This window comes from Cololabis saira, chromosome 1, assembly GCF_033807715.1.
Source record: "Cololabis saira isolate AMF1-May2022 chromosome 1, fColSai1.1, whole genome shotgun sequence".
Taxonomy (NCBI): domain Eukaryota; kingdom Metazoa; phylum Chordata; class Actinopteri; order Beloniformes; family Belonidae; genus Cololabis; species Cololabis saira.
The window spans coordinates 38494884-38521699 of NC_084587.1; the positions used below are offsets into that span (position 1 = coordinate 38494884).

Genomic DNA, 26816 nt, shown 5'->3' on the forward strand with positions numbered 1-26816 from the left:
ATTGAAGTGATTTTTTTTCTATTAAAAATATATTTTTTGATTGAAGTGAAATTTTTTTCTACTAAACATTTTTTTTTAGATTGAAGTGATTTTTTTTCTATTAAAAATATATTTTTTGATTGAAGTGAAATTTTTTTCTATTAGAAATATATTTTTTGATTGAAGCTATCTTTTTTTTGATTGAATAATTGAGACACAGATCTACCTCCATCATCAGTGATTGAATCAGCAGCTCCGGCGCTGTCACTGGTGTTTCCATGACGACCAGCAGGGGGCCGGCGGTAGCAGCATGCTAGCGGATACTGCTGCTGCAACACGGATTCATGAACTACATTCACACCACACATTGTGACACTTCCATTTGAGGTGAGTCCAGGCAGCACCCCCGTACTTTAACTACACGGCCGCGCTAATGTGTAAAACAATCTTACCGGTTCTCGGGCTGGACGACGTCAAATCAGTGTCAACATTAAGCTTGATTTGTGGTTCCGCGTCGAGTCGACGCAGAGCCTACGCCGTAGGGTTACGGCGTACGGTGCGGGTCGACGCGTACCCTTACGCCGTAGGCTCTGCGTTGGTGTAACGCGGAACCATAAATCAGCCTTTAGCCTCTCTGGTTAGCTGTGTAGCATTAGCCTCAGCTGCTAAGGTATTTCTGAGCCATTTACTAAGTTAAACTTCTGGCAGCCCGACTGCTGTTGAACACGATACTGCGAGGTTCAGCTGGTACAGCTGTAGCTGCCTCAAAGGTAACCGTGTGGGTGTTTTTGATGTTTAAAGCTGAGCTACAGTGGGCGAGGTGGCTAATGCTCGCTGCGCATTCCTGCCATTATTGATATTAATCTGATCATCATCGATCACGGATCACTAGTGCTCGTCCGGGAACAACACCCTTCTCTTTATCCACCTACGGATTAGCCTGGAATATGTTTGCTTTTCTGTCATAATGTCAAAGGTCACGTTGACATTTCATGATTAAAATTGTCTGAACTTTAAACTGGTTATTGGTTGGTAGGTTTTTCATAAAGCTCGTAATCTGCTTATCTGTAGGTCTGAACAAAGCATATCATTTACATATCAGTGTTAGTAGACAGTGTTAGAAACCTGGTTTAGATGAGACAGTCTTATAACACATATACACACACACACACACACACACACACACACATATACACACACACACACACACACACACACACACACACACACACACACACATCTCCCCCATGTATAGTTGCAATAAACTAGATGTCAAGTTTTAAAAGGAGACTAAAGGCTGTGGTTCAGAAGGAAGTCATGATCGGCCCTAGGTATATATTGTGATTATTGTGCAAATTGTATGTATATTATACATTTAATAGTAAATATATTCTAAATCAATGTAGGCTATGAGTGTATATATAGTATAGAAGTATGAGTATATTATAATGTATGAGTATTCAATTCAATTCATTTATTAAGGACTGCACAACAAGTCGGCAGAATTTGCTTTCGGCACAGCATAGTGCCTGCACATAGTACTGTGGCAACAGACATCAGTTTATACATTTAACATACATGAGCAGACATCGACATTAAAGCAGACATTTACATACAGACTATACATTTAACACAAATGGAGTATGTAGAGGAGTGGAGTTCAGTAGCCTGATGGCAGTGGGAAAAAAGCTGTTTTTGAACCGGGTTGTTTTTATTGAAATGGACCTAAAGCGTCTGCCAGAGGGCAACAGTTGAAACAGGTGGTTAGCTGGGTGTGTTGAATCAGAGATTATTTTATGTGCTCTTGTTATTGTGCGTTTATGGTAAAGTGAATCAAGTGATGGGAGGGGGGTGTTTGTAATTAGAGATGCTTTTTTTATGATACGTTGGAGTTTGCTGCGTGAGTGGGTGTCCAGACTGCCAGACTATATTATGATATGTAGTATATTTATACTACTATAAATAGAGGTATGGGTATATTATAAATTATAAAGTCGTTGCAAACTATTTCGCTCAAAAGTGGATACAGATCTGGTGATAGTAGCAAATATTGTTACTTAAGATGTGGATGGTGGGTTACTTAATCTTTTATTTTTGTTTCAATTTATTATTTCAGGAATTCTAGTGAATGTTTTTCACCCTTTTTGAAATGTATTATTGTCATATTTTGTATGTCTATGTGTGGACCCCAGGAAGAATAGTCTTCCCATGGTGAAGACTAATGGGGATCCTTTTTAAATAAACAAATAAACACAGCTGTAATGATAAATATGAACCTGTTGCTGAAGCTATTAGACTGTAATAGTCGCCATTAAATTAATGTCTGGATCGCAAACTAACTTTCTAGTTAGTATGTCACAGTAGCCATAGCAACCCCTTTATCAGGGGAAATACCTATACCTATAATATATGGGTATAATAATACAATTCATGACAAGGGTGGAGAGTTAGTTAGTGAATATCCTGATAACCCACATAAACTGTTTTCAGTTTTACTCATTGTTTTTGAGGCAGCGTTCAGTTATTCTGCTCCTCACCAGTGGAACAAACTTCCTGTAGACCTGAGGTCTGCTCCAACTGTCAGCTCCTTGAAATCCGGCCTAAAAACATTACTGTTTACTGAAGCGTACTCCTAAATTAAATACTTACCCGCTGTACTCTACTGCCCTTATTTTTGACAACTTGTAATTTTTATTATTTTATCTCTTTTCTTATCATTTTATTTCATTTATTTGGTATTTAAGCGTACTCTTAAATTAAATGCTCTCTGAAGACCGTGAATGAGATGTGTACCTGCGGTACTCTACTGCCCTTAGTTTTCAGCAACTTGTGCTTTTTATTATTTTACCTTCTTTTCTCATAATTTTACCTCATTTTATTTCTTATTTACTGTTTAATTGTGTCTTGCCGCTTTTATTGTCGATGTAAAGCACTTTGAATTACCTTGTGTTGAATTGTGCTATATAAATAAACTTGCCTCGCCTTTTTGATTTAACTAAAAATACAGAATAGCGTCACTATTATAACGTTGATAAACTATTGTAAGAAAAATCTATAGTTTTTTTAAAATAACTCTTGTTTTTACATGTTGTATCTATCTCTGCAGACATGTCTCAGGTTGAGAAGAAAGCAGGGTTGCTGAGGAGGACATCCTCATCTAAGAAACCTCTGAAAGAGAAGGTGGTTCTCATGTATGATGAGATTTTTGCAGTAAGTATTCCAGTGGCAGAGTGTCAGTGATGAAGGTTTGAATAAATAAATTGTTAACATTTTATTGGTGTCCTATCTGCTTTATTTAGAAAGAAGACCCGGCCAAAAATAACCCTCGCTTCTGGGATGAGCTGTTTCTTATGAAGGTACAGAAAAGATACTTCATTACGTCTCATATTATTGATATTAACTATAGCAGTAATGCTTGTCAGTCAGTCACAATTCAATTACTTCTAACTTCATTAGTACCCAAAGAGAAATTAATGAATATAATAAAAGAGGAAGCGCTGATGTCCACAAATCAGACACTAACCAAATAAGTGCTGCACAGACCGAGTTACTGCATGACACTAACAATCATCTGGCTGATAACATTTTGCATAGATTGTGTAGCTGCTCCTTAATAGCATTTAATGATTTAAATGTTGCTTTTTCGAGATAAGTGTTTGGTGAAATAATCAGCTAGATATTTTCAGAAGTCTTTCTACCTTTTCTACATTTTCCCACTTTTCTTCATCATGTTTTGTATTAGGTGAACCTAGAATACCTGGAGTCCAAGTTGGAAAGTATAGATGGGGAGGAAGTCCAGTGTATTCAAGACAACATCAATTCCCTGTTTCACCACTGTGTTCAGGCTCTTGGAGAAGAACATCAGATCAAAGTGGTCAATGCCCTGCAGGTAATAAAGCTTAGCACCCATATTTGCAAACACAGGTTACTTTGTGCTTGTGATTATCAAATTAGAAGCATGTAAAATGCTCTAATGTTTCTTATCGACACATCTAGTGTTGATAAATTATCTTGTCTGCTTTGTTCTTGTTTCATTTAAATGTGTTAACAATGTGGCTAAGAATGCAAAAAACAAAAAAATGGTTAAGAGGAAAAAAAAATAGGGAAAAAAGATAAAGGTCAGCACCTTTTAAACGTGTTGATCTGTGTGAGTGGAGCTCAGGGCTTTTATAAACAGTTTTGTAAAATCTGAGCTGCACTGCATGCTAGAAAAAGTTATATATAATGCAGTCGGGTTCACTGTAATATTCAGAATTACCATGACCTTCATTACAATCGTATTGCCACTGTTTTGTATTTTTCATCATGAAACATTTAGCAACCTGTGTTCAGCATCCTCTGTGCTCCCTGTCTCGCTAGACTCTCTGTGCACTTTTTCGAGGGGTTCACCAGAAGAACAAGTCAGCGTCTGGCTTTGACATTATCAACATGCTCATGGGGTTTGACAAGGCTGAGCAAAGGATGAAGGTAAGTGGAATGTTACCTTAAAAGGGGAAAGAACTGTGGGAAATTGGTGCATAAACATCACTGGTGGAGTTTTCTGTTTTTCATTTAGATAGTTTCTTGTATTGTTGTAACCTGCAGGACTTGATGGAGAGATTGGACAGCCTTCTTTGTGGAGACGGCTCAGAGAGTCTCAAGAGCCTCTGCCTCAAACTGTTGCTGTGTTTGGTGACGGTGAGGAAGATTATATAGAAACCAACAACTTAAAAAGTTGCTTTTGGTGAGATTAAAAATGCTAAAAGTTACATGTGGAACACTCTATCTACAGGTAACAGACAACATTAGTCAGAACACCATACTGGAGTATGTAATGATTAATAGCATATTTGAGGCCATCCTACAAGTAAGTGATTCGTCTATACAATGCGATTATGGTATTGTTGTTTTATTTCCATGCTGACTCTCCCTCGCTTGTTCAGATTCTTTCAGATGTATCCAGTAGAGGGCAGCATGGTTATGATGCTGTGGTACTTCTGGCCCTTCTTGTCAACTATAGAAAATATGAGGTGAGTATTACCGGTATGTTAATTTGGTAACTACTGACAGTCCTTGTTTTACTTCAACAGGAAGACTGTAGTAAAGTCTGGTTTATTGGGAATTTTTAAATAAATGCTGAGCATGTACACCTTTACAGTTCTTTGTATAGACATAGAACTTGTTGCTTGTGCTCCCTTACTGTCCTGACAGGAGACCGGTGTAATTAATGAAATTGAATTTTAATGGCTCTCAGTGACAAAAAAAATAAATCAACATGCAAAAATATGCTACATATTTGTCTATTGTTCTGAATGACATAAGGACTTCAGACATAGACTCCACTTCTCCAGCGGTGGGGGATTCTGTCCTCTATTTAAGTGTAACATCACATTCTTTATTTAAGTAACATATAGGTCAAGCTGTTGTTTGTGGACAAAAATGTTGATGGTATTATTTGAACGATTCTACCAGCATTTACTATGTTGACCTGAATCATTTTTTATGTTGTCTGAAATTTAAATTTACTGTGAAAATTTCTACATTTTAATGTTAAGTTTGACAAATGTCATGTTTATAAAGTCGATTTAAAGTAGATTTAAACTATGGTTTACAACAAGCCCCAGAAATACATAAAAAAATAAGGGCTAAATAAGAAAACACTTGATAAATGAAGTGGCATCAACAACAGTAAAAAAAAAAAGGAAATCTGAATGTGCTCCCTAAAAAGCCCGGGTTGTGTTATTTCATTTGTCAAAATGAATTCTTGATATGAATCTTGATTCAGTGAAGGATGTGTTCATCCTGCAGGAAAACAACCTTCCATCTCGGTCAAAACCTTGTGTATTTTTAAGTTTCATTAGGAAACAATTTGTACATGATTGAATGCTGCATTGCCTACGACGGCTCAGCTTGACTCATGCTGCAGAGACTATCAGCTGCCCACCGTGGTTAAATTGTATAAAGAGTACGGTAGTGATATCTTTCCAGTGTGACCATAACAGCTGTGTTGTTGTGCTGTAGAGGGGAAAACAACGCCTGTGAATCTGAAATCTCGGATTCAGACTTTCAAATGACTTCCTGCCTCAAAACGAGGAAGTGTGCTGACGTGTACAGGACTTAACTATGACTTTAGAAACATCTCTGTTGCGGCCACAGGAAGAATCGCATTGTCCAATCCCAGCAGTGTTCACATCATCGTTAAGCATTGCTTGGAAACTCAGGCATCACTAAAAAAAGTGCATTACCAGCTACTACCTCCAGAAAGACAGGTAGTCGTGTTGAGTTAAGTCATATGATGGAAACAGACCATAAGATGCCCTTTAATCCTTATCAGTTGCAGTATGAAAGCGCTTTCTACTGAATGTACAGTGTAAGAGCCCTTTGAGATCTGCATATTATTCAATCTTGAATTGTTAATGAAGTAGTAACTGGGATTTCTGTCTCTTTGTCTCATTGTCTGTGTATTAGTCTGTGAACCCATACATTGTGAAACTCTCCATTGTGGATGATGAGCCTACTTTAGATGTGAGTATTTTTTGTTCCAACTTCATTGAGGCATAGTAATTAAATAGCAATCAGCTTCTCATCAAATAGATTTTTTAAAGGTTTGATTAAAATACTGGATGTGTCCTTCACACCCCCACCCCCACCCCCAGGGAATGGGAATGGTCGTTCATCAAGCGCTGACAGAATATAACAGGTGAACTCTTTCAACTTACATGTCTTAAAACGTGTCTTTTATGATACAGTGTTTGGTCTGCTGAGAAGGCACTTTGTCTATTTAAAATGTTTTATTTTTATTTTCATGTGGAAAAAAGCACGTTCTCTTTTTATAGTTTTGTTATTTATATCTAAAAGTTTTCTTTGGCAGTCTGTTATGTTTTTTTTTGGATGAAGCAAGTATGGAAATTTAAATGCAGTTTATGTAGCGGATGGTTTCTCTCTGCATGCATAGACAGACGCATCAAAGAGATGGATGAGGGCTTAATAGAGCTTGTTGTTTTCTGTTTATAAATTGAATACCCCGTAGAAAATAAATTGGAGGCAATAGAAGGAGGTTTTAGCTGAATGTGTGGTAGTTAAGTGCTGTGTTTGGATGAAAACATGAATCTGCTGCTGTTGAATGGCTTAGGTGTCTTTGATATATTTGTTGCTTTCTGTCGCTTTTTCATGACTTCCTATTTCCTGTCCATCCTGTCTTCCTTTCTTGTTCTTTAACCTTTTAGACAGTACAAAGATAAAGAGGAGGAGAACCAGGGGGGATTCTTCTCCACCCTTACGAGCATGGTAAGGTCCACTTCATATATCTACAGAAAACCGTTTTTTTTCCCTGCCTTAGATATTTCCCAAATGTTTCTGTTCACAGGTGGGCAGCATGTTTATAGCAGATGTTGATGAGAAGCTGTCTGTACAGTAAGTGCAAATTCATATCAATCCATCTGACGGCTACATCGTTCTCCGTATAGATTTAGATAGAGTACACGTATCCATACACTTTCAGTTTTGTTTTACATTAAATTAAAAACAAAGTTACATAATATTCTTGGAAAACTTCAAGCAAACTTTTTTTTTTTAAGTGTATATAGTGAGTGTCTGCAGTGTCATTGCTACTATAGAAGTGCCAACAGAAGTGGCCTGCGGGGACAGTCACTCCTCTGGTGGGCTGTTTCTCTGCAGATTACCATACAAGCTCATTTACACAGTCTGTTAAGTTTCTTTGTCACCTGTCAGACAAGAACGTTTTTGCTTGCTCGTTTAGTTTGGAAGGATTGCTACAGATGGAAAACTGATGCCCAAAAACTTGCTTAGTTTGTCTGCTTCATTATGACATGTCAGTAACTGTATATTTTACTAATTAGATCTTACCTTGTTTTTCATTTCAAGGACTAACGAGGCTATTCTGTTGGCACTTTATGAGGCTGTGCACCTAAACAGAAACTTCATCACTGTATTGGCGCAGGTAAGATACAATGTACATGGCTTTGTGTAAACATGCACTCACTTTCTTGGAGTGGTTTCAAAAGTTTGAAAGTCCCCTATTTGTCGTAATTTTAAGAAAAAGTTAATAATTTTGTACTGGTGCTGTTGTTAAAAAAGGAAGCAGCTATGGAGCAACTTGGGTTTTTGTATTTTTTTTTACTGAGGAGACGTTTGTGTGTTTGATGTGAGTGCTCTCTAAGATAAGAGATTGTTAAAAGTAACATTTTTGCTTTGGCTGTGTCCAATGTCCTGACATTTCCAATATGCCAGTATGTCCTGACATACTGGCATTTCTTTGTGGAGCACTTCCCCCTCTTGGTGGTCATGGTACCTGTATGTAATGGCCCTTTTCCACTAGTACCTACTCAGCGCGCTTCTACTCGCCACGCTCCCGTCTTGCGCTTTTCCACTACGGGCCGAGGCGGGTGGAGCCGTGCCAAGCAGATACTTTTTCTGTACCGAGGCTGCCGAGGTTCTAAGCGTGCTGAGTCGGCCCTGGATGTGACGTCACCACCCTCCACGCCACTGATTGGTCGGGGGGCCGTCAGACGTTTCAATCAAGAAGCGGGGAATCAGCGCGAGAATGACTCGCGGCTCGCAGCGATTTTATTACACAGTGCAAACGTCTGTTTGGTGATCCAACTCTGAGGTGCAGATGTTCATAAACCTGGTGGCTGACGAGAGAATTAAAAAAGGGATTTTCTCTCCGTAAAGGCATAAAATTAGATCAGCTCTTTTTTCTGTCACCCGAGGTAGACCAAAAGGCGTGAAAGGGGGAGACCGGCCGTGTATGTAAAGGCCATCCCCCCTTTCCGTAACTTAGTAGGAAGTGTGAGAATTTAACAACGTTCTGATCATGTTGGACGTGTGTGGACCATTGTCGTAAGAACAGAGGAGTCGCACTTCGCTCCAGGGACGAGGAGCTCTTGTAGTTAAAACCCGCTCACAAATGAAACAGCAGCTGGTGAGGAAAACCCGGAGACTTCCCACTGGAGGAGATGCAGCATTCTTATTTACTGTACTGATGCTGTACATGCAGCTAAATCTGTCTAGTTACGCTGTTAAAACCTTCCTGGTCAACTTCTCCACATCAGCACGCCACACACACACACACACACACACACACACACACACACACACACACACACACACACAACGGTAACAAACACTCCTGTTAAAGGTGCTGTAACAATTTGAAGAAAGCTGACAGCTTCTTCTCCTCTGCTGTTGTTATTTTTATTATTATTAATATGAGCGCAGTGAACGTGATTGACGCCTTCTGTCTTGTTTCATGCACACGACGTTGAGTCACACTTTGGTTCTGGAATACCGGTTCCGTGTATGTAAGGACACACGGTTGCGGTATTATTCTCTCTTGCTTGGGCCAGTATGTGAAGGCCAATGCAGTAAAGTTGGTGGCCCACTTTGATGGAAATGTTTCAGAACGCCTGTACGTACGTGCCTTATTTAGCACACAGCAAAGAGTAGCCGCCTTTTTGTAGAGTTGTCAAGAAAGATATGTAGTGAGAACTATTATATCCTCCACTCAGTGTATCCCATAATGCATCATGAAAAGTAGTGTACAACCGTTAACGTTTTCATCTGTGCAACAGTAATGATGCACACAAGGTGCTGACAAAAACAATAGTGTCTGAAGGTCCACTCTCCTGATGAGTTTGTTTCATCTCTCCCCCACTAAGGACTCCCCAACATAGTGACTAGATAGTATTGGACTTTACAGTTAGAAGTGGGTGATTTCAGATCAAATCATTTATTTCTGTATTGCGTGACATGACAATGTTTGGATAGCTCAGTTGGCCTTCTGAAATACACGATATTTTTAAAATCCTCAATGAATATTAAAAATTGTTACCAGTCCTCAACAGATTGGCACAGGGATGTCTAATCTTTTGCTGCTTAATCCATTTAGACCGAATGTAATATATAAATGCTTTCAATCTCAATTTGGCATCAGTGTCGTATCGACATTTTCAGTGGAGATGTCTCATTCCCTTTTATCCAAATTTGTCAACATTTCATGACATCCAATTCATAGTCTGCAGCAATACTTTGGTAAAAATGACTGTGTGTGTGTGTGTGTGTGTGTGTGTGTGTGTGTGTGTGTGTGTGTGAGAAAGGAAGAGTAATGCATCCTTTTCTAATAGTTTTTCATTTCTCAAAGGAAATTATCGGTTAATTCATTAATCATTAGATGACTTGGTCGACCGGTTAACATTTAATTGATAAATGGTCATTTTACCCTAAATTTCCCTGTTTCAATGGGGTCTATAAGAATACAAGCTAAATATAGCTTATACACTGAATAAAACATACACGTTATATAATACTTAATGAATTATTTATTGTGGCATTAGGGACATGGTACAAACAAAAATAAATTCTTTATAGAACTTAAGTAAAATATTAAGGCTACTTTCACATGAAAATAAGTTAGCAACCTAGCTGAAAGCCTTCTGAATAGAAACCCCAACAGAATATTATTCCTTAGATTTGTCAATCATGCTGCGTATGCTCTCAGAAATGCCCTCCGCCTCCATCCTTCATATCATTACATGCTTGCTCTCCTCACATGCTGGTGATGGTATGTTGTGAAGCCACTGCACCCGCTTCATGCAGCACGGCTGCATGCCAGCTATTTAGGTGGTAACTTGTTGAGCTGTTGTACGTAGTACCACATAATGTACATTTGGCTTCTTTGTCATCATTTATTAGTTTGAAATGCTCCCTATACTTCCCTACACTTTGCTTTACTGAAACGTATTGAACGAATGAGCGTTCTAAAATGTGGTGGAGTGGTTATTTAGCCTGACGAGCAGGTAACTCAATTTAGTGAGTTTTCGGACCACTCGGACAACTTTTTATGTCTGCTTTAGCAGCTAATCTAGCGACTTTTTTCAGGTATTATTGAAGACTTCAGAAACCTCAAACGTGAATAAATAAATATACCAATATGGAATAAAGTGTCATGAAATAAACAAATATACCATTATGAAATAAAATAAAGATTGTATTAATTAATTTTGAATTTATTTGATTGTCTTTATTTATTTATTTATTTATTTAAGATTTATTTTGAATTCATGTATTTATCACGTTTATTTTTTTAATTGAATATTTAATCATTTCCATACTACTGGGTTTGGTGTTGAGTTTAAGCCGAAGCGCCCTCTACTGGCAGCAGCACTAATGGAAAGAGCAATTAACTGACAATTAATTTAATCAAGCAATTTCTTATCCGTAATGAATTGATAGAGGATTAATTGTGTACATCCCTACCTAAAAGTAAATTGTCCTATGTTTCCTTCACATTACTGTTTAAGTGGTTCTGTTTCATTTTATTTTATTATTCCTTCTGCTTGTTTTTGCTGATGGGTAACAAGTTGTTCAGCAAGGCACGCCACTTTTTGACCGTTACTGATGGTTTTTGTGTGTTTGTTTTCTGTTCTCTCACCAGAGCCACCCTGAGATTGACATTGCAGCCACACCCGTCAACGCTCCTCCAACCACTCCAACAACTCCACTTGGCACAACTCCACCCTCTCTAGACAGTAAGTGAATTTTTCATATCTTTTTGCACACAGGCCTAGACAATGATACATGGTGTTGTTAGTTGAGTTTTTTTGAGTGTTTCAAGGTAGTTTGTCCATATCATGGTATCTTTTGCTTCTGACTTTGGTTTGTTTTTGCCATTTATTGGGGAAAAAAAGTATGAACACATAAGCAGAGATGGCAGCTAAATAAATTCTGATGTAGCAAGGATAGATGTTTCGAGACTAAAGGCTGATTTATGGTTCCGCGTTACACCAACGCAGAGCCTACGTTGCGCGTCGCCGCGTTACCTACACCGTAGGCTCTACATCGATATAACGCAGAACCATAATTCAGTCGTTAGGTGGTCTGGAGCTCTCAAATGTATGTTAACAGGGAGAAAAAAGGGAGGAGAAGCCATCAAAAATGATCTTAGACGGTAATTTTAGATCTTGGACACCCTTTTTTAAACCAGCTTTGAGAGCACGCAGTGTTTCCTAAAATATATTTTCCAAGCATCAGGCGAAAAAGGGTTTTTTACCCGTAAAATGTGTCATTGGGACTGCTTTCACTGCAGTTTGTTTATTCTCATGGTGTTGGTCTAGGTTAACGGCAGCACTGTGAGGATCATGTTCTTTGATTTCATTATTGTACACCTCAGACTCTTACTACTTAGCACTGTCATCTCCACAAATGACGCAGGTATCAGCGGTGGACAGGAGGTTGAGTACACAGAACTTGTTCACTGCTTTGTGGCATAGTATGAGAATCTCACCTCATTTTGAACATGCAGTGGAAGGTGTTTGTTGATATTAGGGAGATCTGAAATTAGCTGGATACTCTTTCCTTCCTCAGAGAAGCGGACTTGGTAGAGGAGTGTAGTCACTTGGTTGTTTACATGTACAACAGCCTGGACTGGTATTTAACAAGAGTTAGAGCAGAGAGTACTTCCTGGAGAGGGTTAGGCTCTTCTGTGTTTCACCAGATAATCTTCCATGTCTTGTATATGAGTGTCGTGGTTAGTGTAGTTTTATCTGAGGTCATCTGGCAGTGCACCAGCATCAGAGCTGGTGACGCAAAGAAACCAATCAAACAAGAACAACAAGGCTGGATCAATGCCGGCCACTGCTCTGGACCCCTGTAGCTTGTTGCCCAAGTTTCAAAAGATAATAACGCAATATCTGCAAGAGAGACTTCTATGGGAGATTAATCGTGGCCACAGCTCTCAGCTTCTATGTTGACCCTTCGTTGAGACTTTATAAAACTGAGCAAATGGCCAACTTTTTACCGTAGCAGTAACATTTCCCTTCAGGCTTTATAAATCATAGTTGAATGGCATTGTTGCTAATAATACATCAGTATCACGACCATCCAGTGTTTTGGATGTTTATTTTACTTTGGATTGCTTATCTCATGCTTGCCTAATGCGTGAAAGGTACTCACCATGTCAAAGGTCATGTCCTGCCAAAAGACATGTGGTCACGGAGCAGTTGCATATGTGCATCAGGTGTGCACGTTCTGTTCTCTTTATGTGAGCTGAAATGGAAATCATTAAAGTTTTAAGGGTCTCTGCCTCTTCACTTCCATTTGATCTGAACTATTTTTCTTTTCTTTTTTGTTTTTTATATTTTGAAACACTCAGGCTCTCAACTTGCTATTTGTCGCTCACTTCTGCCTCAAGCAGTCGTACTCAAAACCACAGACACTGGCAGTGTTTTCAAATCGCTCCAGCTGATACATGTTGAAGTAAATAATTTATATACCACAAATAGTGCCTCTTATTTTGGTTTATTACTTCTGTATAATCACACTTTACATAAATCTCAAATACTCCCTAATCTTTCTTTGAAAAGTGAGTGCATAGCTGTTGCTTTAGCTTTAGTGGAGGGTGTGTTGTTGCCAGGAGAAGCTGGCTGTTTATCATGCAATATTGCTGTAAATTTTAAAAGGTCTGTTACTATCTCTGGCTAGTTTTATCCTTCACTGCTTCAAACCCAGGAGCCTTTTTCTATATAAAATATTTACTTCTTGCTTCAAGCAGCGATGTGTCACATGCAGGCGGCTCTATGCCATTTCATGGCAGCTTAAACTCGTGTACTCTTCACGTAGAATTGATACAATTGCACACACATGCTTTTTAATCGCTTGTTATGCATTTCTCTCCGTGATAAACCCTTACATGATGGCCTGTTGCTTCACAGTAAGACATTCATGTTTACCTCTAGGCCTGCATTGATGTGAAAAGGAGGTGAACAGAAGGTTTGGTGGAGAAGAGGAAAGTGTAGGGCTCATAATTTATCCATGAAACAAGCAGCGTGTTTCAGTGAGCAGAAATTTTTCATGGATGAAGATGCTTGTCTAACGGTATCATACAGTAGCTACGGTAACAGGACAAAGACTTTACTTTACTGGTGCTGAAGTGAGCATTTGCTTGCTGCTCAGACAAGGGCAGCTTTTGTTATGCATGCAGTCTTTAAGTTTAGTTTCAGGTTTTTGCAAAGTTATTTTCAAAGTATTGTGTTTGACACTGGTTGAACGGTTAGACTTTTAGTGACCATTCTGACATTTTACATTTTATAATGAAGTTTTTATCATTTTAACCACAGTTTTTATTTGAAGTTGAATTTGCATATTTACTATACAGTGATGAACAACCCAGAACTGCCTTTGGATCCTAATCTGCAGACCAGCAACCTTCTCATTACGTTCCTCAAGTACGCTTCCATTGTAATGCAAGACACTAAAGGTAAGCACCGAGCTGATGTTTTTGCCATGTGATAATTGTCCGTTCACACCCTTCGTCTAGCCTTGTTGTGTGTACCCGTGTTTGCAGATGAACACCGACTCAACAGTGCCAGACTGTGCCTGATCATCCTCACTTGCATAGCTGAGGTATGAGCTTCTGCAGATATTATAACAATTGCATCTGTTCGCTTTCTCCATCAGTTTAAGAGCCTTTTTCATTACTTGTATGACAGGACCAGTATGCTGATGCCTTTCTTCACGATGACAATATGAACTTCAGAGTTACTCTCCACAGAATGGTATTTTTTTTTACAATTCATTTTAACTGGGAATAGTGAGCAAAGTAATTCAATATATTAAGAAGCTTTATTTTAATATGTCAGTGACAAACACTAGAATGAGGTGATTTTTCCAGCCATTACAAGTGCATGCTGAGACTTTTAGCTGTCATTTCTTTAGGTGTCTGTGGAGCGATTGTGACCATGACACATCTCAACAATCATACAGACGTTATGAATTAGACTATTATGCTTGGGAGTGTTAATTATTAAAAAGGGACATTGGTAGATTGTGGTGGATAATACTCTTTCCTTCCATTTATAGATTAATACATTTATGAATATATATACTACAGTTAATACCTACTCCATAGTTCAGCTCCTTCTCTTTGTTTCTTTTTTTTTTAGCCCATGCGACACAGGAAAAAAGCAATGGGCAAAAACATCCCTTCAAGGCCTCTGGTTTGTGCAGTTCTAGGTATGGAAAAGCTTTACAATTGTATTATCTTAAACCTCAGTTAGTCACAACATCTGATTCAGCTTAATTTAACATGAATACAAAGATGTTAATTAAAAATATTGTTTATTAACTAACAACACAACTCCATTCCTGGTATTAGTCAGTTGTAGATTCACCATTTCTGTGTGGCCAACTCTCAGTGGGTTTAAATGTTTGTTTGCTTTTGCTTTTCAGCATCATGTGCTTTAATGTATCAGGACTAGAAACGAGCTGAATTCCTCTCCTCGTTTCTCTATAACTTTAAAGCCATTTTGAGCTCCACCGTAGCCCTGATATTATCTGGATGTTTTTTAAATGTGTTACAGCTGCAATATTATGTATCGTTCCTGTATGGATATTTCTCAGATAACCCAACCAGTTACTGAGAAATTATTCCAGATAGTTTATGTGAGGCTGGAAGATTCTTTATCTAACAGTCTTGATTTTTTTGCTTTGTACCTCTGTGTAGACCTGATGGTGGAGTTCATCGTCACTCACATGATGAAAGATTTCCCCTTTGATTTGTACTTGTGAGCATATATTGAATTATACATCACACGCACATCATTATGACTCAGTCACCGTCTCGCTTCATTAACCACAGCTTAATTTGTTTCTTTTCCAGGCGCTGTGTGCAAATCATCCACAAACTACTCTGTTACCAGAAGAAATGCAGAATCCGGTTACACTACACCTGGAGGGAGCTTTGGTCAGGTAAAGATGAGTCATTTTCTAGTAGCTTTATGAATTAAACCCTGTTCAAATGAGTTTCATTTCTACACATTAGGTGAACTGATGTTGATAATTAAATACTAGGTGTATGACACATTAATAAATAACAATTAATTCATTCATTCACTAGCTAGCACATAGTTTTGAGTAAAGTATTGATGAGCTCCATCATCAAGTTTACTGTAGGTACTTGTGGAATTTCAAAATGCTATAAAATTGTTTCATAAGATGTCAAAAGATGCACAATTATATAAGAAATATTGATAAAATTAGCTATATTTGTGAATATTGAGGAATGCCAGCAACAGGATGCATGCAAATGAGACAAAGTCAAGTTCAAGAAAGAAAGATTAACGTTTGTGTAAACTAAGAATCAGGCAGTGAGGTAGGGCAGGACAGGGGGCTTTAAAATCTATTGATTCCTAATAGTTGTTGTAATAGTCATAATCAGTTGTTGGTGCTATGTACAATCCATGTTGATAAGACATGAATTGTACAAATACATACTTACAACATAAAGGTAACATTCAAAAATGATATGACGGAGCATACGATAGACATATGTAATGTAATGTACTTTATTTATGAAGCACTTTGCAACAGCCTTTCAGTGTGCCAAAGTGCTTTACAACAAGTAATAGATACAGGAAAAACATAAGCGAAAGGTTTCTGATTTGCAGGCCATCACTTCAGGAGTTTAGTAAATAGTTAGAAAAAAAGAAGCCGTTTCATGTTAAAGTCACTGAGCCTGTTGTTTTGAAAATGTATTGCATCATTGAGATTGAGTAACGAACCTCTAAAGAATGAACAAATCATCCTGGCAGCCTCGTTTTTAGCTTGGTCAACGCACAATAGGATAACATTTCAGCTTTTAATGGGACCTCACACTGGGTCTCATTGGAATAGAGATTCCTCTTATCAGATCGACGATCACATTAATTCCCTGAATAACACAGATTTTCTCCTCTTGGTGATAATGTCATGAAATAAACCTGAAGAGGGAAAAAGATAGCTAAATTAAAGCAGTGCAAGCATTTATCTTCCTTGTGCCAACTTATGTTGGTGCTGTTTAAAATAAATGTGCATGTTTTTGTTCCCTTTATGGGTTTTGTTTTCCTCCTGTGTTTCCATTATCTAGTTTAATTTAGATGTCTAAGAAAAGCAGACTGCTGCCATATGCCTCTGCTGGTGGACGATAATCAGTCCTTCACATTATTCCTTTAATGCAAGCATGCTTTCCTCTCTGTAGCTCTCATCAACTTGCTGAAGTTCCTGCTGTCAAATGAGACCACGCTGCTGGCCAAGCACAACATCTTTCATCTGGCCTTACTGGTGAGGAAGGCACGCACTCACACCCGACACAGGAACTTTTCAACACTATTAATAGTGGAATTCACAGAGATACTGTATGTGAATGATATTCTTTTATTGTTCAGTTTCATCTTTGGTGGCAACAAGGGAGACTTTTCAGACCAAATTTCCTTTATCGATTTATTTCATACTTAATTTATGCTGCTCCTGCAGTATTTGTTCTGCTTTGTTTTAATAGGCTTTGTTCTTTCTTTTTTTATTTTCAAAGAATTTTGGTCAAGCTTATGTGCTTGAAAGAATAGTTTAAAGCCAAATGCAATTATTCCAAGGTGCAGTGTGTTTAATATTGTAAAAACCACAACAAAAGTAGAGAGTCTTGGCCCACAACTTGTGATTAGTAGACAATCTATGCATTTCAGACAGCTACTGGACTGGGTAAAAAAAACAAACAACCATTGATGTTGAGCCGCAGTCATCATTTCAGTTTGACATGCTAACCTAAAGTTAACCTAATCTTTACTGCTTTTCCAGGTGGTGAACCTGTTTAACATGTTCATAACGTACGGTGACACCTTCCTGCCCACCTCCAACAGCTACGATGAGCTGTACTACGAAATCGTACGAATGCACCAAGTCTTTGACAACCTCTACTGTATGGGTATGTTTGAAAACCCTTTCAGTAATTGAGGAACAGGATGGCCATTCATATCTAATCCAAATAAGAAATGTTTAAATCCCACCAGATGACGATTTAAAATTCACCTAATCAGTTTTTCATTTAAGTAATTTAAGTAACAAAAATGCATAATGCTGAAAAAATGAAAAGAGGCATTTACAGGTGTATCTAACTGTTTCTGTTGTTTTCTCTCAGTTTTAAGAGTATCTACCAACACAGGCCAGTGGAAGGAGCCAGCCAGCAAGGTCACACATGCCCTGGTCAATATTAGGTAACAACTCATACCTTCTAGTACATTAAGGCCAAATCCCAATACACCCACTACTTTTCTTCACTAGCCCTACTTTCTTTCACTCGCCCTTCTTTTCTTCACTACCCCTAAAAAAGAAGGGACAGATTTTAGGGCACTTGAAATCTTCCCAGGGGCCTGTCCCAATACTCCCCCAACCCCTCGTTTTCATCCCTACCCCTGATCAGGAAGCTGAGAGCCAAAAGCTGTTTTAATTTCAGCTGTAGCGCTGTTAAAATGGCACTTTATTAAGTTTTAATATTTTTTCAGGCGTAAAAGTAACCGTTAAGATTCCCAACCTGGGCTCAGTTTATCCAAATAACGGCTGTTAAGAAATTTGATCCGATGTTTGCGGCGATGATGAAACTGGGGCGCAGCAGCAGCAGCAGCTCACGTACAGACGTGATCGCCAGCTCAACCTGCGCCGTCTTCCCGGGGAGAAACGTGCAGCTCTGTGGAGAATTACCGCTGGCTGAAATAAATCATTTAGGAAGATAAATGTTGGTTTAATAGATGAAATCTAACAGTTGTAGCTACGCCTGTTAAGAAATTTGCTCCGAAAATTTAGGGATTTCTCCCTGCCTGCCTGGGAGCTGAATTATGGTTCTGCGTTAAATCGACGCAGAGCCTACGGCGTAGGGTAAACGGGCAAAAAAGTGATTATGTACATTCACTGAGTGAATATTATGAAAGCAAAATATATATTTCTCGCTAGAAATGTAATCAAAACCCATTTTTATGCAGAAACTAAAAATATTGATTTTATTCACTAAAAAATAAGAAATGTCTGCCATGTTTTTTTTTTTTTGATTCAGTCCGCAAATGACGACGAAAAGCATTCTGTCCCTGGAAAACTAGTGAGAATCGCAAAACCCTCGCTCCGTAGGGACAATTCCTAGCCACTACCCCTCGTTTTCTCCACTCCCCCTAGGTGGAAAGAGGAATTGGGACACCACTACCCTCACGGGAACGCGCAAAATTTAGGGGTAGGGATGTAAACGAGGGCTAGGGGGAGTATTGGGACAGGGCCTAATACTTGATCCTAAGAAGGAGAAAGGAATGACCCTGGATGGAAGTTAACATCAAGTGAAGAAATGTTTGAGAATTTTTAAAAGCCTTTGTGAATGGATTTGGGCCTTTTCCTTAGATCTTTTTAGAGCTTTTTATGAACATGCACACACAGGTTCTTCTGTTCCTAATGTTAAAGCTTTATCATCTCCCACTCAAATGAATATCTAGAGCAGAGTCATGGGAAGACAGTTTGACTTGGCGGTGGCCTGCCAACTCAACAAAGACGCATCCAACACAACGGCACATAAATCCACCCATCCAAACCTGGCTAGGGTGCTGCGCCGCCTGTTATTCCACTTCCCACAGCTATGATGTGGAACTGTTTTCAGACGTGCACTTGGGTCCTGAAATGATTTGAACATGCTCTGCACTTTTGTAGCGATTTTGCTCCTTGCCCTTCACTTACGGCTGCACGTATATATCAACACCATCATTTATGTTACTTTCATCAACATAAACACAGCCACCAAGGAGCCTCATCTCTCCCCATTCTGATGTACATGAATCACGCTTAAAAGGGAAAAAGACATGCAGAGTAGCAGATGGTCGACTTCAGTCAGATGGTGTATCTAACTGTCTGCAGTATATACTTGTGCTGCATTTTGGTTTCCTCTGTATATTCAAGACTTAAAAGAAAGTGGGTCTTATCGTGGGATGTACGATACAATCACAAACCATGTACGGTATTGTTCAGTCAAGCCGCATTGCTGTAAAGTTGTTGGGTTTTTTTGTGTTTTTTTTTTTCCTGGTTGAGCTTCAGTAGGGCTGGAGTTAATGATTCATACTTCCTAGCTAACTTTAGATGTTCCCTGCTCTACTAACTGTCTCACTGACACTGTCTCCCACCTGGACATCCCTCATTCCTTTTGCAACTTTGCCTCACTCCAGAGTTTCATGTCTGTCTCTCGCTGCAGAACCTTTTTATTTTTAGACCTCCTGCTCTGAGTAAGTCAGAGCCATGTTTACATGCTTGTTCTCTCCATCTGCAGTCATTTAAAGGAACTCTAGCTGCAATTTTCATTACATAGTGTAGTTTTTCATAGTTGTAGGGGCATTTGTTTCCATTGCAGGGAAACACCACATTGATGTAGCCAGGATATTTTACTGAGCTTCCATTTAGAGTTAAGACAGATCCCTTGCACAAAAAAAAATGTCACTGCTCGTAGCTTCATTTTCTTTACGTTTTGTTTTTAAAAGGTAATGTTTCAGTGACAGTTATCACCAAATAAATGTGTAAAAGAACTGTAATAGTAGTAAATGTTTTTAATAATTTTAGAATGAGCTGTGTGACATTAACGTACTAAATATCTGTGAAGGGCAGGTGTAAACACTAGAAATGTAGCTTGAAATCTTTGGAAAATACCTCTCCTGTGTTGTTTCAGAGGTGCTGGTTTTTGTTTTTGTCTTTAAGGGCCATTGTCAACCATTTTAATCCCAAGATTGAGTCGTATGCTGCTGTGAACCACATCTCCCAGTTGTCAGAAGAACAGGTAAGCTTATCACAAAAACGTAAAAAAAAACTAATGTCAGCAACATCTTGGACTTATTTGATATGAACTCTCCTCGAACATCCCTCCTCAAATGACTGCTGCCATTTTATGCTTAAATCTAATGAAGTTTTTAGTAAAAAATGGATCGTGCTTGGTTCTTGTTCTAGCTCTAAAGTCTCTCAGCATTTTATTTTGAAGGGTTGCTGGTCGAGGGTGGTGTAGCTGTGTGACAGAAATAAGTTTTCACACAATGTTCGAAAGTGAGGAGAGGGTATTGATTAAGCCGACACATAATCACTGCATATAGCTGAAACCTTTTTAGTTGGTGCTTTTGGAAAATCTGAAATGTCAATGACTTCTGTACATTTCATTTAAATACTGATCATTTGTTATCATACTTTGAAAGGAATTATTGAGGGTCCGTTTAGTGTTTATACTTCTCTTTATATACAGATATGAAAAGCTTTCTTTGTATCCATCAATTTGAATGTGTTTGATTTAACTAACATGATAAATGCATAATAAAGAAAATGACACTGGACTTTTATAAAAGTATTGGTAACCTTGACTCATTTTTGGAAAACTTTTTATCAGTGATCACATTTTTTACATGGGGCTTTTCAGGGCTCATAGAAAAGGGACATTCAAAAATGTTTTGGTTTTTTTTATTAGAAAAACTGTTGTTGGTGCTTTTAGCTGTATGTTTCAGATTCATATCCTTTTTTGAGGACCTTAGATCTGCCACTGAGCCTGAGCTGAGTGTTTCTACATCCACACTGTGCTTCTGATCAGCTCTTGTTAACTCTTGCTGCCACATCCTGGAGGTTGACTGTAGACAAACATGTTTTCGTATTATTGAAGACTCATTTGATACTAATTAAGGTAAAACATTTTGAAATAGTTGCTATAGCCTATATTTTATGGTCATTTTTAGGGATACCAGCAAATATGTCCAGGCTACTGAAGGATATTCTTGAATATAATTAATTATTTATTTGTATCTCTAAATTGGCATAAAGGCATGAAGTGTTGTTACAGAAAGCTGTTAAGATACCAATACATTTGTAAACCTCTGTATTTACAACATTTCTAATTTGTTGTTGTTCATAGCAAGAGTGTCGTTCAAGAGTGGACGTAGTTATTAGAAAGAATTGCTGCCCAATTGTTGAAACCTTTCATAATTAAAAAAAAAAAAGAAAATGAGCCCAGACCAGGAAAGGGCTAAACTGATATAAACAGCCTGGTTTCCATTAAAAACTATGTAATTTGTGTCAAATCTGCTAGGATGGGAAAAACAGTCAGGAGGGTGCTTGTTGTTACTAACAAACTGATAGGGGAGTGATGGATTTGCTCATTATATTCTGCACTTACCTCTGTGCTTTTATCTATTAGATTTATTCAAAACAAAGGGAAAAGGGAAAGAACAGCTTTGGTGAGCTGCTTTTTAACGAGTTACAATTAAGAGTAGTTTCTTACTATTGACCTTTGAAAACACATCACAAGATGAGATGCTTGAATATAATTTACTTTTACGTACACTTTAAACACACATTTATTTAACTGATTAAGATTTTTTTTTCAAATTATATAAGAGGCACTAAATGTTAAAAATGTATTTTTAAACAAAAATTCGAAAACATGTATATCATGGAAACGCTGGGCTTTCAATTATTCCTTTAAACTCAGAAAGTTTTAAGTTTTCTAATTTTAAAATATGTTATAAAAAACAACAGGAAAGTATCTCTATTTTAAGCATCTTCAGCGTACTTTTGTTGATGTTCATATCAGCACTTTGCAGCCAGTTCTGGTTTGTTTTAAATGTTCGAGCTGTTGCTTTGAGGATATGGTCAATAATTATTCATCTTTACCCATAATTCACCTGTGATTGAGCAGTGCAGTGTGCCTCCTTTATTCGGTAATAAGGTCATTATTTCCTCTGCCGTGTGTGAGTTTTCTTTCAGAAGAGTCGTGTCTTAGTTCACATTAAATTTGCTTAACCTTTAGTAATGCTGGTATTTCAACGTTTATCCTAAAACATTCCACTCAAATGAACTCTTAGACGCACACTAACCACTTGCACTGTATCTGCATTGTCCTCGGTCCCTGCTGGACATCAGTAGAGGCAGAGAGCATTAACACACAGTAACATACTGGAGTACAATGATGAGGTTTGAACACACTTCAGTACACAAAACTGCTTTTTGCTTGAAGATTAAAAAAAAACAAACAAGTAATTTCCCCTTGGCAAGTATAACTGAGTACAGTGCATGTGGTTATGCTTATTCTTTATTTATTTTGGTGCCGACCAGTTCATCACAAAACTGACTTTTTCTTTCCCTGCCTTTTCTTTTCAAATGACCTTCAGCTTCACACATGTGGAGAGTAGTGGCTGTGTGGGAGGAGCACATGGAAAACAGAGAGATGAGCATGAATTTTCATCACTGTACTGCCAGAGGTTGTAATGAAACGGCATTTCTTTTTTCCTTGACAGATCTGTAGATTTAATAAAAAAAGAAAGAAAAGAGGAATGGTTTTGAGTTCCTAATCCTCTATAATTTTGAAATACTGATTCAGCTGAGCACTAGATATACCCCCAGTGCTATGGGGGGAATATATTTATTTCCGGAGTAAAACATCGGTGGGTGTACTTTGACAAAAGCTGGACTTGTTTGTGAGGAATATGCAGGTTTGTAAAGTTTCTCTGTTTAGTGTGACGAAGTGCAACTCGTGTATCTTGCTGTGAATACGTTGCGGTCCATAGTGTGTTTCAGGGTCATTGAAATACGTAAAGGTCCTGGTTATTACATAACTGAAGGGGAAAATGACAGGAGTGGAGGTTGAAAGAATATCTCCATAACTACGTGTGGACGTGATATATTCACACATACTCATGGGGTGTTTCACAACACTTATTTGTATTTATTTTGAGTGTGTGTGCATGTACTTGCATGCATATGTACGTGTACACACACGTTTTATAACATACTGTATGTAAAAGACATAAAAGACAAACTCCAACATTATAGAAGCACTGTAGTTCCCCATCATTCTTGTAAATTAAGCTGCATGTGTACAGAGTTCAGATACATTTTATTGTAGTATTTTGTAGAGTTGGATCTAAATTTGTGTGATATATCCAAAAATAGCACCATTATATGCATGTTTATGCAGCAGAAAAAGCTTTGAATATTGAACACTGTTCAGTTTAGTTAGTGTTGTTTTTTAAAGAAATCCTTCAGAGTCTCCTTAAAAGGTGCACAGTTTTACAAAGATATAATGAGACACTTTAACAAGAAAACAAGTATAATTCTTCCTGGGAAACCATTTAGTTGCGGATTTCGTGATTTCTTTCTTTTCCTACAGACATAAACTCCAAACACTCAACCGTGTTTGGAGTTAATGCCTGTGGCTGGACGTGGCTGTTCAGTGCCAAAGTAGCAGCTCTTCACATTATCCCTCAGGCAGTGAAGTGTTTAAAACTAAATAACTCATCTAGGCGTGCTCCAGCTCCCATGCTTAGAGGGAGCTGCCTGTTGAAATGTTCCCTCTATATTGCTTTAACCGCTTTTGAAATGTGGAGTTGAGGGTTGCAGCACTTAATTTTATTTTCCGTTTTCCTTATATTTCGCCCGCTAAGGTTTTGGAGGTGGTACGGTCCAACTACGACACACTGACCCTTAAACTCCAGGATGGTCTGGACCAGTTTGAGAGATACTCGGAGCAGCCGAAAGAAGCTGCTTTCTTCAAGGAGTTGGTAAGAGACAAAACAGCGTTCTGAGTCTGGAGGATTATTCTGCATCTTTGATGGAAATGATCCAGGTCACTGTTGGACGAAGTCAGAAAGGCCCCTGAGATGAAGTATCAAGTATAATTTCCTTTTACTAAAGTACTCCACCTCTGTAAAAGGAACATTAACTCAGGAATGTTCCTGTATATTTGACGTCCTGGTGACACTGAAGTGGTTGTTGTCAGAGAGAAAAATGCTTTCTGCATACATGGAAACAGAAACGAGCTGTTTTGTACGTAGTCAGTTTTAACTTCATGCTGTTTTTACTGTCATCAAATAGTACCTGAGCATACGTGATGCTGACATTGTTGATGAATACTAAGCTCACGTGTGATCACAGAAACAATCTATCACCATAAATCTGTTTTGAATCTGGTTTTATTATCCTTGTAAGTTCTGATTGGAAGTGTGGATTTATCTTTCTGCTGCTTTGACTCTTTTACGAAGGTTTCCATTCGTCTCTTCCGTCTGTAATGCGCTGACGTCGTCAGTTACACTTTCAGTTTGCAGCATTTGTCAGTGTGACCTTATTTGTGTCACAGCTATTTGTCCCATGTTAATGAGGTGTAGGACCGTTGGAACACAGTGATTTAGTTTTCTTTTAATTGTGCACTCTGAGATTCAAATCATGTGTATGATATGTGAAGAGCAGGCACCGGGACAGATGGCTGATCATCTAGCCATAATTTCTTGGACCTGGTGTCATAAAATTTCATTTAATAAAATGTAATATCTTCTTTCGAATGAAAACTTGGAGACAACTATATAAATGTCCACATTAATATGAATGAATGTAATGGCAGAACTGCCAACATGCTGGCAAATGGAAAAAAGGGCAGCGATTTGTTTGTATTTCTTTAAAACCATTGAATCATCAGGCTTTTGCTAACGTGAGGATGCATGGTTTGGAAAATGGTGTCAATTGGGAAAACATTTTGATGAAGAGGTGACTGCCTACACAAGAATATGCCGGCAAATGCTCTTTAAAGATCATCACATCTTGGAAGTGAGAGATCGAAGCAGGGATCATTCAACTTCAGAAATATAAGACCTCACGCAGACCTTTCTGCCTTCATCCGGATACACAGTGTCATTTGTGGGACTACACAGACTTTTAGGCACGTGGACCCTGAACTCTTACCTGACGGGGTTTTCTTTATTTTCATCCTCAGTTACAGAGGAACTGATGTCACGCCGTAGTAATGAATTGAAGCTTTGACACAAATGCAGAGAAGCAGTGGATGTCAAGGGTTTAATTCAGTATCCGTGTTTTCCTGTGAATTCGTGCACTGCTAATAAATGTGTTTGTCTTCAGGTGCGCTCCATCAGTCTGAACGTGAGGAAGAACGTCTCCCTGAACACGCTGAGCCAGGACGTGCTGCTCAAGGAGTTCTCCACCATCTCCTGAGAGACACAGCCGGCCTTCACCTCTCTTCAGATTGATCTTTTCGTGCGTGTGGATATGTGCACACACTTTCACATGAACAACTCCAACATCAACCAGTGTCGTCTTCGGATGTTCTCTTCACAAATCATCTCGACTCCTCATCCTCCGCCTCCCGTGAACTGACCAATGGAAACTTGCTCTGCAGAGTGGAACACGATGGTTGCACTGAGGAAAGATCTGAAAACTAGACTTCCCCCCCGGTGGTCGACCATGTGCGTGGCGGTCTAAGGAAGTGTTCGTTATGGGCTGGTTCTTCATGTGCAACCAGCAGCATCGGCTGGACTCTTAACAGACACATGAACGCTCTGATCTAAGATATTAATACTAAGTATTTCAGTCTTCTGGTGTCAAACTAATCACATTTCATTGATTTATTTCTGGGATTTACAGAGGGTTTAAGCTTTGATTACATCTTTCCTAACATCATTGATACAGAGTCTTTTTTTTAATTTGTTGACTCTGGTCCTCCGCAAGAGCTTTTAGTCTTTATTTGGGTCTGAATGTTTTTTTTTTTTTGTGTGAATGTTAAATTAATTCTCTAATTGTTCTAAGAAAAATTAAAGTATTTCGTATTTACATGTTTGCGGAGTAAAACATTTTAGTAAATAAGTTGAGGATGCTTTGAAGTGATTAAAAACCTTTACGTTGGTGTTGCAGACCCTGAGACCAGATCCCATGTAAACAGCCCCCCTCTTCACCGCACACGTCATTTCTTCTTACATGAACAAATTAATCTGAATGTTTCTGAGATGAGCTGTAGTTCAAAAGTCTCCTCGGTGTCACTGCTCGTGTCTCAGGCACTTATGAAGGCAGTTTAAAAAGAAAGAGATCCTTACATCTAGTTTATAAACTCAGGAAAACTCCTGGGGTTATTCTCTTCGTCTCTCCGTGGAAAGCAGATTGGATTATACAGCTTCATGAATCCTAGGAGCTTTCTGTGGCCTCCAACTCCTGAAGGTGTATTTATGTTTCTTTTTTAAATAAAGGTTTTTTTCCTACTCAAA

The 26816-nt window shown here is 38.4% G+C and overlaps 1 protein-coding gene across 1 annotated transcript; it reads left to right on the forward strand.

Annotated features, from left to right (window-relative positions):
- Positions 1 to 254: 254 nt before the first annotated feature.
- On the forward strand, positions 255 to 26816 carry armh3 (armadillo like helical domain containing 3). The gene is made up of 26 exons (XM_061722676.1): positions 255 to 366; positions 3086 to 3189; positions 3279 to 3335; positions 3722 to 3868; positions 4339 to 4446; positions 4564 to 4656; positions 4751 to 4825; positions 4902 to 4988; positions 6427 to 6483; positions 6615 to 6658; positions 7185 to 7245; positions 7325 to 7371; positions 7843 to 7918; positions 11414 to 11507; positions 14132 to 14233; positions 14321 to 14379; positions 14466 to 14531; positions 14919 to 14988; positions 15479 to 15539; positions 15635 to 15723; positions 16991 to 17073; positions 17584 to 17710; positions 17924 to 17999; positions 20500 to 20578; positions 24216 to 24332; positions 25681 to 26816. The coding sequence occupies exons 2-26, from the start codon at positions 3088 to 3090 to the stop codon at positions 25771 to 25773; spliced, it is 2070 nt and encodes a 689-aa protein (XP_061578660.1). The 5' UTR covers positions 255 to 366; positions 3086 to 3087; the 3' UTR covers positions 25774 to 26816.

Excerpts from the sequence above, each read along its gene's own strand:
- armh3 (XM_061722676.1), top strand. The coding sequence starts at position 3,088 with ATGTCTCAGGTTGAGAAGAAAGCAGGGTTGCTGAGGAGGACATCCTCA. Across the intron at positions 15,540-15,634 it reads TTCCCCTTTGATTTGTACTT|GCGCTGTGTGCAAATCATCC; the intron begins GTGAGCATATAT and ends TTTCTTTTCCAG. Across the intron at positions 18,000-20,499 it reads CATGCCCTGGTCAATATTAG|GGCCATTGTCAACCATTTTA; the intron begins GTAACAACTCAT and ends TTTGTCTTTAAG.